Raw genomic sequence first — 15,269 nt, forward strand, 5'->3', positions numbered from 1 at the left:
AGAATAACCTGCCAGTCCATGGAATTAACCTGGAGTTCTTGGGCGGGGAGGTGGGGGGGCGGGGAGGGGGCTGCTGCCATATGGAGGCAAAGACCACCAGGCTCAGCAACCCAAACCAGCAGGATTCACCATGGAGGCCCTTGGAAAGAACACACTGTTTTGGCTGGGAAGAAGCAGTGTAGCTTTGGGCACAGTGTATGAAACACTGAGAAGCTGACAGCATCTTGGACGAGTCCTTAAAGACTCAAGTGACCTAGAAATGGTTTCGTAGGTACAGATCTCACAGGTATCTCATCTCTCATAACTTCTAGGAAAAGAAGACTGACTTGTTTCATGAAGAAGGCCACAGGAATCATTTATCTCATGTTCTGGAAAATTCAGTGTCAAGCAGAGACATGCCCTGCCTCTGAGTGAAGAGCCAGGCATACTGGGGAAGAATCTCACTAATGCCGTGCCAGTCCTGGTCCTCGTGATCTCTCCTGCTTCATTTAGATGCCATTAAATTGCCTCATTGCCACCCTATAAAAGGCCTCTCCAACAGCCAACTCCTTAGATCCCTGGCTTCTTCCTGTCTTGCTCCTGTCAGCGAAGAGGGTAAGTCTGTGCCTGGGATTAGGGACACAGCAGGAAGGAGAGATGGCTCTGGGGTAGGATGAGGGTGGTCAGGACTTGTCATGAGGGCGGCCACTGAAGGAGCTGGGGCAGAGCTGGTGGGAGCTGGAGGCTGGAGTGTGATGGGGAGAGGCAGCTAAGCTGAGTGGTGGGTCCTGCGTGAAAGGTATTCTCCAGAGAAATGCCGCCCTCTCTCCCTCTGTGTGCAGTCATGTGTTTTTCTCCTGCGTCTTTTTATGGGGTGAAGTGGTAGTCCGGCTCACTCGAAGAGCAAATGGTGGAAACTCGCTCAAACTCCGGCCTCATCAGGCTCTGCGGGGCTCAGCTTGAGACTCACACTGGCTCAGGGGCCACTGATAAGAACTTGCCTTTCCTGGGGCTGCCTGGCCTGGCAGGAGGGAATAGGGAAGCCAGTCTTGAGAGAACTGGTGGTAAGGGAAAATCACCCGGGCAAGAATTACCCAAGGAGAATCTATAATGCAGTCACCAAAGTGAGTAAGAGAGGGGGCTTGGAGAATTGGGTAGAAACATACATCACTCCTCCCACCTCTTCATTTTCCACTGTGGAAACTGAGGCATACAGCCAGGCACAGGCAAAAAGCTAAACAAGATGCTTGGCTCTCAGTCCAGCGTGTGTTAGGTCTGGGTGCTTGTGACCTTCTCTTTTTGAGAAGCCTTTTTGGCTTCCACTTACAGACCCTTCTATTCAAAGGGGATGCTGTGGATTTCCCTGGGAACCTTCCTAGTTCTGATGAGACCTTCCTTTTCAGATTTTGCAAAGCCACAGGAAGATGTGTGACCAGCAGAAGCAGCCACAGTTCCCCCCATCTTGCGTGAAAGGCTCAGGATTAGGAGCTGTGCAGAGTACTAAAGGTACCTCTGTGAAAGGCCCAGCTCCATCCCAGACTCAAACCTGCATGAAATGCCCAGCTCCATGCCAGACTCAAACCTATGTGAAACATGTAACTCCTTGCCCAACCCAAACCTATGTGAAATACCAAGTGCCATGCCAGACTCAAACTTATGTGAAATATGCAGCTCCTTGCCAGACATATGTGAAGTGCCCAACTCCGTGTCAGACAACCTATGTGAAGTGCCCAGCTCTGTGCCAGACGTATGTGAAGTGCCCAGCTCCGTGCCAGACAACCTATGTGAAGTGCCCAGCCCCCTGTCAGACCCAGACATGCTATGTACAGGGCCCTTCTTCTGGCCAGACCTACTACGTTCAGGCTCCCACAAGTGGCTTGGCCATGTCGTGCTGCACCCCTGACCCATCCTCTGCTCCCAGTTCCACCAGCTACTGCTGCTTGGCTCCTCGGACCTTCGGGGTGAGTCCCCTGAGACGCTGGATCCAACGGCCCCAGGACTGCAACTCAGGATCATCTGGCTGCTGTGAAGATTCTGGGTGCTGTAGCTCCGGGTGCTGTGGCTCTGGGTGCTGTAGCTCCGGGTGCTATGGTTCTGGGTGCTGCTGTTTGGGAATTATCCCTATGAGGTCCCGAGGTCCTGCATGCTGTGATCATGAGGATGACTGCTGCTGTTAAATACAGAATGGCCCTGCTCTACCTTCTGGAACCTTCACCAGCCTCTGGCCCCCTCCCTGTATTCCTGGTGATGTAGAATCTCACTGCTTCACTGTGCACTGTGCTTCTCTATCAAGGCAGCCTGCCAGAGTTAGTGAACCCCCAAACTTTGGCAAGAATAAAGCTCTGAATGCAATTCACAGTGACATCCTGTGTATTTGGTCCATATTTATGCTTTTCTATCAGAAAGTCTTCCTCTTGCTTCTCAACAAAGGGAAAGGTCTGTACAGATATGAACAAGCCTACCAAGCTGCTGCAATCCCAGCCTGGGATCCTGAGTATTCTAGAATTCTGCTAATAAACTTCCCTGTGCAAGTTAGCTGGAGATTTGGGGGTTGGGGGGTGCCTCTTTCCTGCCCTCTGTTGAGGAGAGGATCTGGCCATGCTGAGGCCCTTATGGCAGCATGATTGCTATATGTAAACTCAGGGTTCAGTTTTCTGGATGTTGAAAGCCTGTGAAATCAGATCTGCTCAGGAGCCTCATGATGATGCCCCTGCTTCTGTGCGAGTGGCTCTATGGATTCCATTTTCTTATCTGATGTGCTTGCCCTCCTGCAGCCACAGGGTCAAGATCTGAGGGAAAGGGTGAGGACTCCCCTGAAGCCATGTTGGCCTGGGAAACACCCCTGGTAGTGAGGGAGACGTTGTCAAGAGGAAGGAGAGCCTTTTGGCATAAGCATCTGGGTCTCGGTCCAGACACCCTTCCTCATGAGCACTTCTTCCATTACTTTGTTGACTTTGGGGGGTTGGAGTAAACTTTTATAACTAGAGATCGTAAACCCACACATTAAAAAAAAGGTAGGGGGTTAGTGCTGTTCAAAGCAGCTTCACAAGTCCTGGTGCATGAGCAGAAGAGGCAGCATGTTTGGTGAGTATGTAAATGAACATTCCAACAAGAGCTGGGGACCTTGGGTTTGTTTCTAAGCAACCTCCGTTGGGTTGCTCTGGACCACTGGCATAAAGTCATCTGGACAACTGTGCTGCCTTTGAACATCTAAGTCACCCATGGTCTCCCAAATCATAACCCATCCCTCAGCCAAACCCACTGCAGCCCAGTCACTGAGCCCAGTGGTTTCCTCTTACAGCACTGAGTGGCTCCTGCAGTGTTGGAGGTCCCTGAGCTGCTCCTTCAGCAATGAACGTGGGAATGCAATGCTTTGTATTTATTAATTAACAATAAGGTAAGTAGAATGAGCTTATGTATACATTTGAATAGTACATTTGATGCCTGAACCATGCAGGGGTTAGGGGCCTTGATCCCCCACACCATCAAAATTCCACACTTTTGACTCCCCAGAAAGGTAACTACTAGTAGCCTTCTGTTGACCAGAAGCCTTACCGATAACATAAACAGTCAATTAACACATATTTAATATATTAAATTTATATTTATATTTATAATTAATTTATATTTATATTTTTATATATTTATATATTTTTAAATATATATATATTTATATTTATAATTAATTTATATTTATAATTAATATATTAATACAATTAACATATTTTGTATATTATGTGTATTCTATCTTGTATTCTCATAATAAAGTCAGCTAGAGAAAAGAAAGTGTTATTAAGAACATCATAAGATAGAGAAAATACATTTATTATATTGTATTTATTGAAAAAAATCCACATATAATGGGACCTATGAAGTTCAAACCCATGTTGTTCACGGGTCAGCTGCACGACATTTATAGATAAAAATTAAGTTACTTTTTAACTTCTAATTCCACACTCTTTTCTAAGGATGCCTACACTGAGTTTGGATTAAGTCTTTGTATAGCGCCCAGTGGTCCAATGTATGCAGACAATGGGTGGCATCCTAAAAGCCTAGCCCAACACTTATTGTAGGGAATCCATTTCATAACTCATATTTCTAAAACTCCTACTTTCTCTCCTCTTGAATTATCCCATATCCTGAGCACAGATGCTCAAGATTCCCTCACTGAACACCCCCAAATACTCTCTAACATCCAGACAGTGTGGTTTCTTTTGTCTCTTTCTCCCTTGCCACCCCCTTCCCCACCCCCGAATCATGTTTTATCCTGGTGGTACAGCCTGAGTCTCTCTGGCTGCTTTGTTACTTTTCTCTATTCTTTACCAGATCCTGGGATTCTCCTTTCCAGAGAAACTGACCCAGGAACAAAAACCTCTCCCTTGCCCCCCAACGCTTTCTATTGTTTTTATACAGGGAAAAGGGAAGAGACTATAAAGCGTAAATTTCTCTTGGTAGGGAGAGTGAGTAGAAGAAATATAGATGAAAATAAACACATGCATTAATAAATCTCAACCCAATACATATCCTGAAGATCTCCCCTTTTTGTAATGTAGAATCACAGTATGTGATTGCTCTGTGATCATCTGTTTTCATTTAATAGTGAATATTCATCATCAGTTTTTGTTAGTGCATATAATTGTATCTTTTACTTCTTGTGGCTTGTTTTCTGACATTTCTGATGTGTGGCTAGTCAGTGATTTATTTAACCATCCCCTTGTTGCCCTTTATGATACACAGCAAAGCCTTGGATTGTTGAGTGTTCCGCAAGATGAGCAAACATTTCTAATAAATTTTAACTTGATAAACGAGTGATGTCTTGCAATATGAGTGACACTGAGCATCACATGATCACAACTGAGCCAAGGGTTCTTCTCTCTCTCTCTCTCTTTTGTTGTGGGATTGTGGGTGGCCGTCTCCCATGCTCAGATGCTTGGTCTCAGGCAGTGGTGTTTAGAAGAAATCAGTGATTTTTTCAGATCATTGGAAGGTGCCTACAACTGGCACTAGTATATTTTTTGTTACTTCAAAGCACCTATGGATAGTCCTTTGCTTTTCCATACATGAGTAAGCTTAGGAATGCTTTGCTTCATTCTAGGTCAGGCTGCCTGCAGACATAGATCCTTTCTTCTGCTGCCTTATTGCTAGTTACATTAAATACAGTATATGATAAGAGTGTATTAATACTGTACTGTAGTCAACATCCATTAGTGATACTGAAAGTTGTCCTACATGATAACCTTCCTCTCTCTTGTCTCCCTCACACCAGTCACAAAGATTTTCAAAGGTTTTAGGTTAATTTGTTTATTTTTCCTTATTATTTTGTATTTTATTACCATATTGTAATCACTTTTAAATGAATTTTTTGGATTGTGGAACAAATCATCTGAGCTTCCATTATTTCTTATGGGGAAATTCACTTTGATATACAATGTTTTGAACTACAAGCATGTTTCCGGAATGAATTATGTTTGCGAGCCAAGGTTTTACTGTATATTTTCATTTCTCTTTCTTTTTTAATTTCCTTCTCCTACTTTTGGTATCTCTCTGTGTCTCTATCATTATTATGAGTTGCTGCTAAGCTCTTTGTAAATATTTTTGAGGTTTTATATTGAAATATAACACACAGAAAAGTACACAAATTTTAAGTTCATCACTTAATGAACACATCTATGTAACTACCACCTAGACCCCAGAAAGTTAACATCATGTTGAAAGCAAATAAATCAAAGTTCTTGATCCCCATGGAGCAGGGGATTAAGTTTGGAAGCATAAGGTGGGTAGAACAGAAATATTCTTCTATAACTCCAGAAGCTTTGGGAGAGCCCTGCTGTGTGTCATGTAGGAAAGAGCATATATGGAGAAGCAGCCAATGGAATCTAGGCTTTCAAGACACCCAGAGTGTGCCTCCAGGAGCACCTCCCAGTGAACCCCAACACCTGGTGCTGGAGACTCCTCTCCCCTTACACAGACCTCAGGGGACTGAGTAGCCAGATGCCAGGACTTGAGAATTCCCTCTGAGCCTGGCCAGTCTGGAAGGTCTAGAAGTAACTTCTATGTCTGATTTTCATTCATTTACATAATAAATAGTTATTGAACACCTATTTTGTTCCAGGCACTATCTCTACTGGGTTGGTTTACAGCAGAGAGGGAGAATAAATGATTAAAAAAATCCAGTAAATAAATATAAAGGTGCACAGCTATAAAGGATACTGGGTGTCCTGACTTCTTGTAATATGCCAGTTTTCCCTGGCCAGGGAGATCAGAAAGGACTTTTCTGAGAAAGTGCAGCTCCATCTCAAGGTTGAGTAGGAGTTAATCACAGAGAAGCAAGGGAAGGCTTCTCCAGGCAGAGGCAAGAGCACAACCAGGGACTCTGGGAGGAGGGGGCCTGGTAGGAGGGAGGAGCTGAAGGGAGAGAGTGTGCAGTGAGACAGAAGGGCAGGAGGGCCTGATGGGAGCTGCTGAAGGTGAGGATCGATGGTGTCACTGGAGATATCCACCAGGTCAAAGGGAACACTTGAGAGATTTCAAGGGGGCAGGTGACAGATACCATATTATTTGTGCCTATTAAAATTGATTTTTCTCTGCAAAAAGAAATTCATATTTTTAGAGCATCTAAAGGATCATCTAAAACAACTGCCCAGTAATATTAATTGACCTGGTTTTCTCCTACCCTGTCCTGTGTAGCTCATACACCTGGCTCTGGGCTTAGCTTGTACAGCTGTCATATGAAAGCTCAGGCTGCTCTGTGAGTAAGGGAGCCTTCAAGTGCCAGCATCAGATGGTCTTTGCCTACAGCACAAGTACCTTCACATTGCATGATGCTGGAGTTCTCATCTCTAAAACTGATGAGCTAGAAAAGCACAGAATATTCAGTTTCAGGACATTTTAAGGCTAATCAAAAGTTCTACTGTTTTTTTTTAAAGTTAAAAAAAATCTCAATGTGCCATTTCTCATGTAAAAGAATCCAGATTTCCTGACTACTGGTCTTTCTACACTATCTATAAAGGACTCATTGGGAATGATTTAAAGAGAATGGCAAGTCCAGAGCATGGAAGCAATCCCTGGAACACTGGGGACAGTGTCTTTGGATGGGCTGAGGTGCTGTTCTCTTGGGCTCTACCCTGGAGCACTGGGAACAGTCTCTTCAGATAGACTGAGGCGCCACTCTCTTGGGCTCTACCATGAGTCTGCTTTCCTACAATTTTTTTTGGAAAAGAAAAGTCCTCTGAGTCAAATTCTAACCCCACTTCCCTGTGTAGGATGTTTTTTAATGATGTTTCATCTCTCAAGAAAATGCCTCCTCCAAAATTATCCACGAGTAAGGCTAATACATACAGATAGACCTTATAACATTTCTAAAAATTAAGAAATAAACATATAGTCATATACATCTAAGTTTTTTACCTTAAAATACCTTATACATATATTGTATATGTATGTATAGCTAATACGATTTTTGATGTCTGCAGGGAAGGACAGAGGGAATTGTCTTTTATTTATTGAGGGTTTACTATGTGCTGGGTACTGTGCTGGTCGCTTTACATGAGATGCCTCTCTTATTTGAGCAAAGAGATGACTGATCTAAACTGCATGGCAGGTGTAGGGGGAACAACAGCCAGTGTTGTCCTAAGATTGGGACTTTTGAGTCAAAGGGGCCTATGTGATCAGACAAGTTGTAGGATCTCTCCACTCAGAGGGATGGTGTCTCATAAAACTACCTGAAATAGTGCCCAGTACATGCTAGGTCCACAGTCCATGAAGCTTTTTTCCTGTCTCTGGTTGGAGGGGCTCTGTATGTAGACCTGAAAGGCTACTTAGAGAGTAAGGGAGTGGCAATCATATCAGATGAAGACTATTAAGAGATTCTCATGGTTTGAAATTTAATAGTTCTAAAGTAAAATGCAATGAGAGAATGTTTTATTTATGGATCTGATTATGAAAAGGTGTAATCTGATGATTCAAATGACTATTGTCTACCAGCTTCTTCCACCTCTGTTCTCATGCCAGATCTGAAACAGTTCTTTCTCTAACACTGAATAAGCCCCTTCACCCTTTGGGCCTCAGTGTCCTTCTCTATAAAACGAAGAAGTTGGGTGACACAATCACCAATGGCTGTTTGTAGCCCTGACCGTCTGTACTTCCAATTCTTTGACTCTTCCTCAAAGTTCAAAGTAACTTTCCAAGAAAATGGAAATGGGGTAGAGGTTTGATAGCTAACTAGCAGCATCCCTTAAAGGGGCATAAGGAGTGGGGCACCCAGATAACAGCTCTCCCCCTGGGACTTGATGCTCGACAACAAGGGAGAATCTAGGCCAACTCTTCAGACAGAAGTTAGCTAGGGAAAATGTCACAATATGTCGTTCCTTGTCACTGGTGTAAGCATCTCCACCCTGTTGATGGTTGCTGATGGCACGATTAGCAAGTTAGCTGTGTGGAACAGGTGGGTGATGCAGCAGACTGGGCCACAGTGAGGGGAGGGGGTGGAATAGTATGTGTGGCTCCAAAGGGCTGAGAAAAGTAGACAGTGACTAATATTCTCAGAGATCCTTGTGGTCAGCCCTCGTGTCTGATCCACATGCACGTTCTGCTGCGACTAGACAGAAGCTGTACAGGAGATGAGAACTAGGTCCTATCTGTTTGATGTCCCCAGAGTCTAGCACAGGGTGGTACTCAATATTTTCTTATCAAATAAAGAAATGAATATTCCTCATTTATGTGTCTATCCTATGGGAACTTCCTATATTTTTTAATCCAGTCTGATTATCCCCAGGGAACAGTAGAGAAGACTCAGAGGCATAGTTTCCATGTATTTCTCAGACAGAAAAAAGTCAAACTAAATACTATCAACTGTTCATTGAACCTGTTTCAGTGTTAAACACTCCATATATCTCACCTCTGGCCACGAGGCTCAGACTGCACTACCTCAGCTCTTCACCCTACCCTGCTCCTAGATCACTTTACTACTAACTCTACATCACATATTTGTTTATTGTTTTGCCTTCCTACTAGATTGCTTTTCCAACCTCCTCAAAGGACTGAAGATACAGCCCCAAATAGAAGAATCCACTATGAATCTATCACACAGCTGTGGGTTGGTGCACACTTTCCCTAAGAAGTTATATATATATATATATATATATATGTATATATATACATATATATATACACATATATATACACATATATATATAGTCAACTTGGCTTCCATACAACACTCAGTGCTCACCCTACAAGTGTCCTCCTCAACGCCAATCACCCACTTTCCCCTCAGTTTGTTCTCTGTATTTAAGAGTCTTTTATGGTTTGCCTCTCTCCCTCTCTGTAACTTTTTTCCCCTTCCCCTCCCCCATGGTCTTCTGTTAAGTTTCTCAAGATCCACATATGAGTGAAAACATATGGTATCTGTCTTTCTCTGACTGACTTATTTCACTTAGCATAGTACCCTCCAGTTCCATCCACGTTGCTGCAAATGGCCAGATTTCATTCTTTCTCATTCCCTAAGAAGTCTTTATTTTCAAACTTTATCAGATCTTAAGAACTTAAAATCTCTTTACAGAGTTTAAAAAGGGCTACAGAATTCTGTGTGGTATCCTGAATGGAAAGTTTTTTCCCCCATCTTTATTGAAGTATCATTGACAAATATTGTATATATTTAAGGTGTACTACACAACTTTGATATACATATATATTATGAAATGTTTACCACAATCAATCTAATTAACATATCCATGACATCACACACTTACGTGTGTGTGTGTGTGTGTGTGTGTGTTTCTGGGTAGGCACATGTAAAATCTACTCCTTCAATAAATTTCAAGTACACAATACAGTATTATTAACTGTAGTCACCATGCTGTACATTATAGTCCCAGATCTTACTCATCTTACGATTGAAAGTTTGTACCCTTATCCAACATCTCCCATTTCTCACATCCCCACAGCCCTGGTAATCATCATTCTATTCTGTTTTTATGAGTCCAACTTTTTTAGGTTCCACATACAAGTGAAATCGCATGTAGGGTGCCTGGGTGGCTCAGTTGCTTAAGCGTCCTCCTTCGGCTCAGGTCATGATCTCCCTATTTGTGGGTTTGAGCCCCACATTGGGCTCTGTGCTGACATCTCAGAGCCTGGAGCCTGCTTTGGATTCTGTGTCTCCCTCTCTCTCTGTCCTTCCCCTACTCATACTGTCTCTCTCTGTCTCTCAGTAGGTGAATAAATGTTTAAAAAAATTGGAGAAGTGAAATTACATGTTGTTTGTTTTTCTACATTTGGCTTATTTCACTCAGCATAATATCCTGCAAGTCACCTATGTTGTTGTAAATGGCAGGACTTCCTTCTTTTTAAGACTGAATAATATTCCATTGTGTATATATGCCACATTTTTTTTACCCATTCATCCATTGACAGAGAAATGGGTTGTTTCTGTATCTTGGCTATTGTGAATAATTAAGTCACTTCTTAGACTTACTGCCCACACTAGCAGGTCAGAAAGAATTTTTTGTTGTTGTTTCCCTCCACTTATTTCCTATTTCTTGGCGAATTTCTGCCCATGAATGAAGATGTCTTTTGAAAAGAAATCTGTGTTCTTTGTTTCTGTGTAGAGCTACCTGACCATGCCTTCTCAATGAGGACAGCTCCCATTTCTGGAATAGGGAGAAGGTAAAAATGTTGCCCTGTGCCCATACCTCAATCTCCTCCATTGTCATGCCCATGCCTTGATAGAAATTCACATTCTTGCAGGTGTCTGAAAAAGAATCATGGCTTCTTCATGGTTCAGAGTGGGGTAAGGAGAGAAACCCTGAACCTTCCTTTAAAACATTACTGACATATTTTAAGAAGGCTAAGTTAGGCCTCCTTATGTCGGAGAAACCAAATTCACTTATTATAACTATAAAGTTTCATCAGAATTGTATTTTAAAATCACTCTTTTTAAAGAACTATTGTACTTTTAATTGGGAGTTTGGCAAATATATTTGAGGAGGAAACAAATCCTTAATACTATAAGAAATAATGGGAAATATTCAGATTAACATAAGTTCATTTTATACCATCCTTTCCCTGCTTGTACCCACTGAATCATGGACATGAAACCACCACTAATATCAATCCCACTGTAATTTTTATTAGTTATAACTCTCATAAAAGCAAGTTTAATTTTTCCAGTTCATAAGAATCATGTCCTTCTCTAAATTCTCACATTAAAATCATTAATTCAATCAGAGAGTACTATGTGGTCCTCTAATTATATGTTAAAAGCAAAGAGTTGTGGACCTCTTAACTCATCTCATCTAATCTCATCTCATCTCATCTCATCTCAACACCCCTTTTGCATTGTTTTCATATTATCATCCCTCTAATCCTGTAGAAGCTTTTCGTTCCCAGATCCCTCTTACTTTGCCCATCTTTATGCCTCACTGTTACATGCTGCAGTTATGGATATAGATAGATCTCTGCTCTTTTACAACCACTGTTCCCATCTCCTCCTTGGCTCATTTGTGTTGCTCAGACTCGACTTCCAGACACTCATTTTTTTGTTTCTCAGATAATAGCCTCATCTGGAATAGTCTCTGTCTGCCTCGTGTTGAAACTGGTGGAGCACTTGTCTGTTGGACCTTCTAGATAGTAATTTTATAAGACCATCTGTGAAGATAAGGGTGGTTTCTGAATCTCTCTGAATCCACCCTGTTACTTGGTACAATACTTTGCATGCAGAATGGATTTCATAAATGAGAGAGGATGAGACACACCTAACCCTCATTCCTCTGCCATCTTTATCTTCAGAAGTATCCACCTATAACCTCAGGTGAGTCCAACAAAGAAAACAGAACAACAAGACTTCTATATCAATTCTCTGTAATCAGGAAATCTTGCCAGGCAGAATGATGACTGTTAAAATACCAAAACATAGGAAATGACCATATCAATTAGAATAGTAGTAAAAGTGGTTAGAGAAGTAGCTGCCACTTTTTTAGGTCCAGCGGCATATGTTGTGTTCAGTGCTTCATAGGCAATATCTCATGTGATGCTTACAGATGAGCAGGACAATGATCACTATTCTGCAGACCATGAAACTAGTTTAGAAGATATAAGTAACTTGCTGAAGACAGCATAGATTGCCAATGGAGAAGTAGGCATGATAACTTCAGTATTTTTGAATCCAAGACTCCTTAATAATACCTTCTATTTAGAGTGCCTTCTTTGCTGTCAATCCTCTGCCCTTCTAATGTCAGCTCCAGACTCTCTTGGCTGGGGGTATGCTTAGGGTCAGTACATTATACTTCCATTGATTATCATTGGCTTTTGAACAACTCTTTCTTCAAAATCATGGTGCAAAATCAAGGTCTCCCCTCTTTGAAATGCTATAGTTCTTTGAATCAACACCACATCTCAGCCATTGTGACATTATGGCATCTATATTTGAGTACTCTGTATAACATTCAAAAGTGGTTTCTTCATTCTGTTTTTTTCCTACTTCATCACTTATCAGTCTCTTAAACTTCATGAAATAGTGATCTCCACTTCTTCTATCCTTACTCCTTTCCAAAATTATTATAAAGCCATTTCAGCCCTCACCATTGAAACTGCTATTTCCAAAGTCACCAGTGCCCTTAATATTGTCAAATCTACTGGATTTCATCTCTATAGCATTTTATGATGTGAATAACCTCTCTTTTTTTGAAAGTTTTCTTTCCATTTTTTCCAAAATGCCATGATTTTCTCTCAATTCTTCCACCTTAGGTATCTCAATTTTCTCTCTTGGACTCCTACACTTTACAACTCCATTATTTACCCATTACGAGTTGAAATATGCCCAAGTCTCTGTGTCTATTTCTATCTTTTGTAGGGGAGGAAAAATTCTCTACCCTTGAAGGTTTTCTAGCCTAAGACCTAAAGATTCACAGGAGGAAAAAAAGTGTATTACATGAACATGGAGGCCCAATAATGAAATTGAGACCCAAAGAAATGACGAAGGAAGGCATTTTTAAATAATTTTTAAACAAAGAGACAATAAATCTGTGAGGAATTGACAAGAAAAAGAAACACATGTTTGGGAGTTTTAACTTTTAAGGAATTCTAAATAGAATCCAGGCTGAGATTAGATTAGAAAAAAAAAAACCAACAAGGTTTGTTTCTACAGCTTTCTTGGCTTTAAGGTCGTTATTCCTGGTGAGAGGGATGTCTTTTTACTTCTTAGTACAGGAAGGGTACCTTTCATATGGGAGTTTTATTGCCTGCTTTGAGGGGCACAGAGGAGGGTCTGGATCCTTGTATTGGCTGTTTCTTAAGTAACTTTTGTTTAAAATAATCTATATGCCAAAGTGGCTCATTTCAGGGTGGCCTACTCTTGGCCCCCACAATAAATTGTATCCTCTTTTTTTTTTTTCTCAGCAAGGGTGCTGTCCTAAAGCAACCCTATACACCTGCACACCTTCAGATGGTATTTAATTACCAAGAAACCAATCCAGTCTGTGAGGTGGTGTCTTCTGTATATGCCTATTAAACCCCAGCAAGACTCTATTAGAAGACTTCTCTGTTCTCCAAAAAAATACCCTGACTTTGATGTGAGCTCATTAAATTAGTGATAGTTCCTTATTCACAGCAGTTAAACCCTGTGTTTGCTGATTAGTAGATGTTCAAACAATGTCAAATTAAAGAAATCCACTTATGTCTTATTTTATTTCTCAATTCTATATGTCTACCTACCGAATGCAATAGCTCAACAATACAATGACTGTAATTCCCAAGCTCTCATCTTCACCTTTCAAGCAAGAAGTCTGCTAGAACTTCCAAGCTCAAAACAGTGTTTGTCTCAGATAATGAGATGTCCTATGCATCTTACAGCCTCAGATGGCAGCGTGTCCTCTCTGTGTGCCCACTGCCCCTCAGCAGCGATCAGACCCCTCCAAGAGCTTTTCTTTCATGGCCTCTGCAGACTCCTCCTGGTTCACACTTTGCCCATATGATCCCACAGAGATATGTTTTCAAATAATGCATTTCTCAGGAACTAATACCCAGTATTAGTGGTGTCTATCAAGAAAAAAAATGAGCATTTATTTGGGGATCTAGGTATTGCAATATGGGAGACACAGAGATGACCAAAATTGAAAGTACTCTGAATTGCTAATTGCCAGCAGGAGTGTAAGTTTATAAAGGCAAAACCACAAGATTATGTAAGTTGTTTTGAAAGAACTATGATTGGCGCTGGCAGAGTTAAACTGACCATCTAGTACCAGATTGACTATTTAGCTAACAGATGTTACATTATCTCCATTTCAGTCGGCCATAGAAGGATGTGTTCTAGGAGGGGGTCCAGTTGCAACTGACAAAGCCCAAAGTTCATGGTCTTCTGAGAAGGCCAAGCATAGGTCCTACTTCCTCAATATCCCTCCCACCCTATTTTGAATGACTCTTAGCAATGATTGCTTCATTCTGGAATCTTCTTTCACAGTGGAAGTAGTTCTACACTTCCCTGGCCATCTGTCTTGCTACGAGGGATTCTGAATCAGCCTCAGTGCCTTATAAACACCTGCCTTCCTCTCCCCTGGTGTTTAGTATTGTGTCAGATACTATACCACACACATGGAACACAGAGGAGTCTTAAAACATGTCCCTGCTTTCAATGGGGTCCAAGTTTAAGCAAACATCTGGAAAAACTGGGTAACTTCCCTTAGATAAGAGATACAGGAACCTGAACACAGATGAAAACCTCTTGAACATGACTCACAGTCACTGCTTCAGAGTCATCCTTAAAGACTACATGCTCCTGAAGGCCATTTGTCACCTTCCTGTCACTGGTATCTTGTAAAATTCTGGGCCCAAGAAAGAAATGCATATTTATTGACTTACTGAAGGAGTAATGTGTGAAGGTTGAATGGCTGATCTGCAGCAGACTGGGGGCAGATATCCTGCAGCCTCTGGCTTCTGGAATTCCTTTCAACCCTGCATGCATAGAGATCCAGTAGCCCCAGGACCAGGAACATGAGCAGCACCTCATCCCAGGTGTGAAAGTTGAGTTTTTGGCAGAGGGAGTTTCCAGGAGCAGGACTGCAGGAGGCAGGGGGTGAGGAAGGAGTAATGGTTGGCAGCAAGGACACTGTGATGGCAACAGAAATCATGTGAGGGTTTCTGCAACTTGCAGATCTCTTGTCACATCCTGCCCTGACTTCTCCTGGTCAGGTGAGTACATGGTGAAAAACAGGCTACAGGCTGGGAATATTCTAGGTTAGGGAGAGAAGGGCAACAAGAAGATGACACCATGGGCTGTAGAGTAGAGGAAGAGGAGAAGG

At 41.9% G+C, this 15,269-nt stretch overlaps 1 protein-coding gene across 1 annotated transcript; it reads left to right on the top strand.

Annotated features, from left to right (window-relative positions):
- Window positions 1–481: 481 nt before the first annotated feature.
- CC1H1orf68 (chromosome C1 C1orf68 homolog) lies at window positions 482–2,341 on the top strand. The gene is made up of 2 exons (XM_043573427.1): window positions 482–594; window positions 1,383–2,341. Exon 2 carries the CDS (start codon window positions 1,404–1,406, stop codon window positions 2,154–2,156), a length of 753 nt encoding a protein of 250 aa, XP_043429362.1. The 5' UTR covers window positions 482–594; window positions 1,383–1,403; the 3' UTR covers window positions 2,157–2,341.
- Window positions 2,342–15,269: the final 12,928 nt, after the last annotated feature.

Source organism: Prionailurus bengalensis, chromosome C1 (assembly GCF_016509475.1).
Source record: "Prionailurus bengalensis isolate Pbe53 chromosome C1, Fcat_Pben_1.1_paternal_pri, whole genome shotgun sequence".
In the NCBI taxonomy this organism is placed as follows: Eukaryota; Metazoa; Chordata; class Mammalia; order Carnivora; family Felidae; genus Prionailurus; species Prionailurus bengalensis.

Coding starts and splice junctions, on each gene's coding strand:
- CC1H1orf68 (XM_043573427.1), top strand. CDS start 1,404: ATGTGTGACCAGCAGAAGCAGCCACAGTTCCCCCCATCTTGCGTGAAA.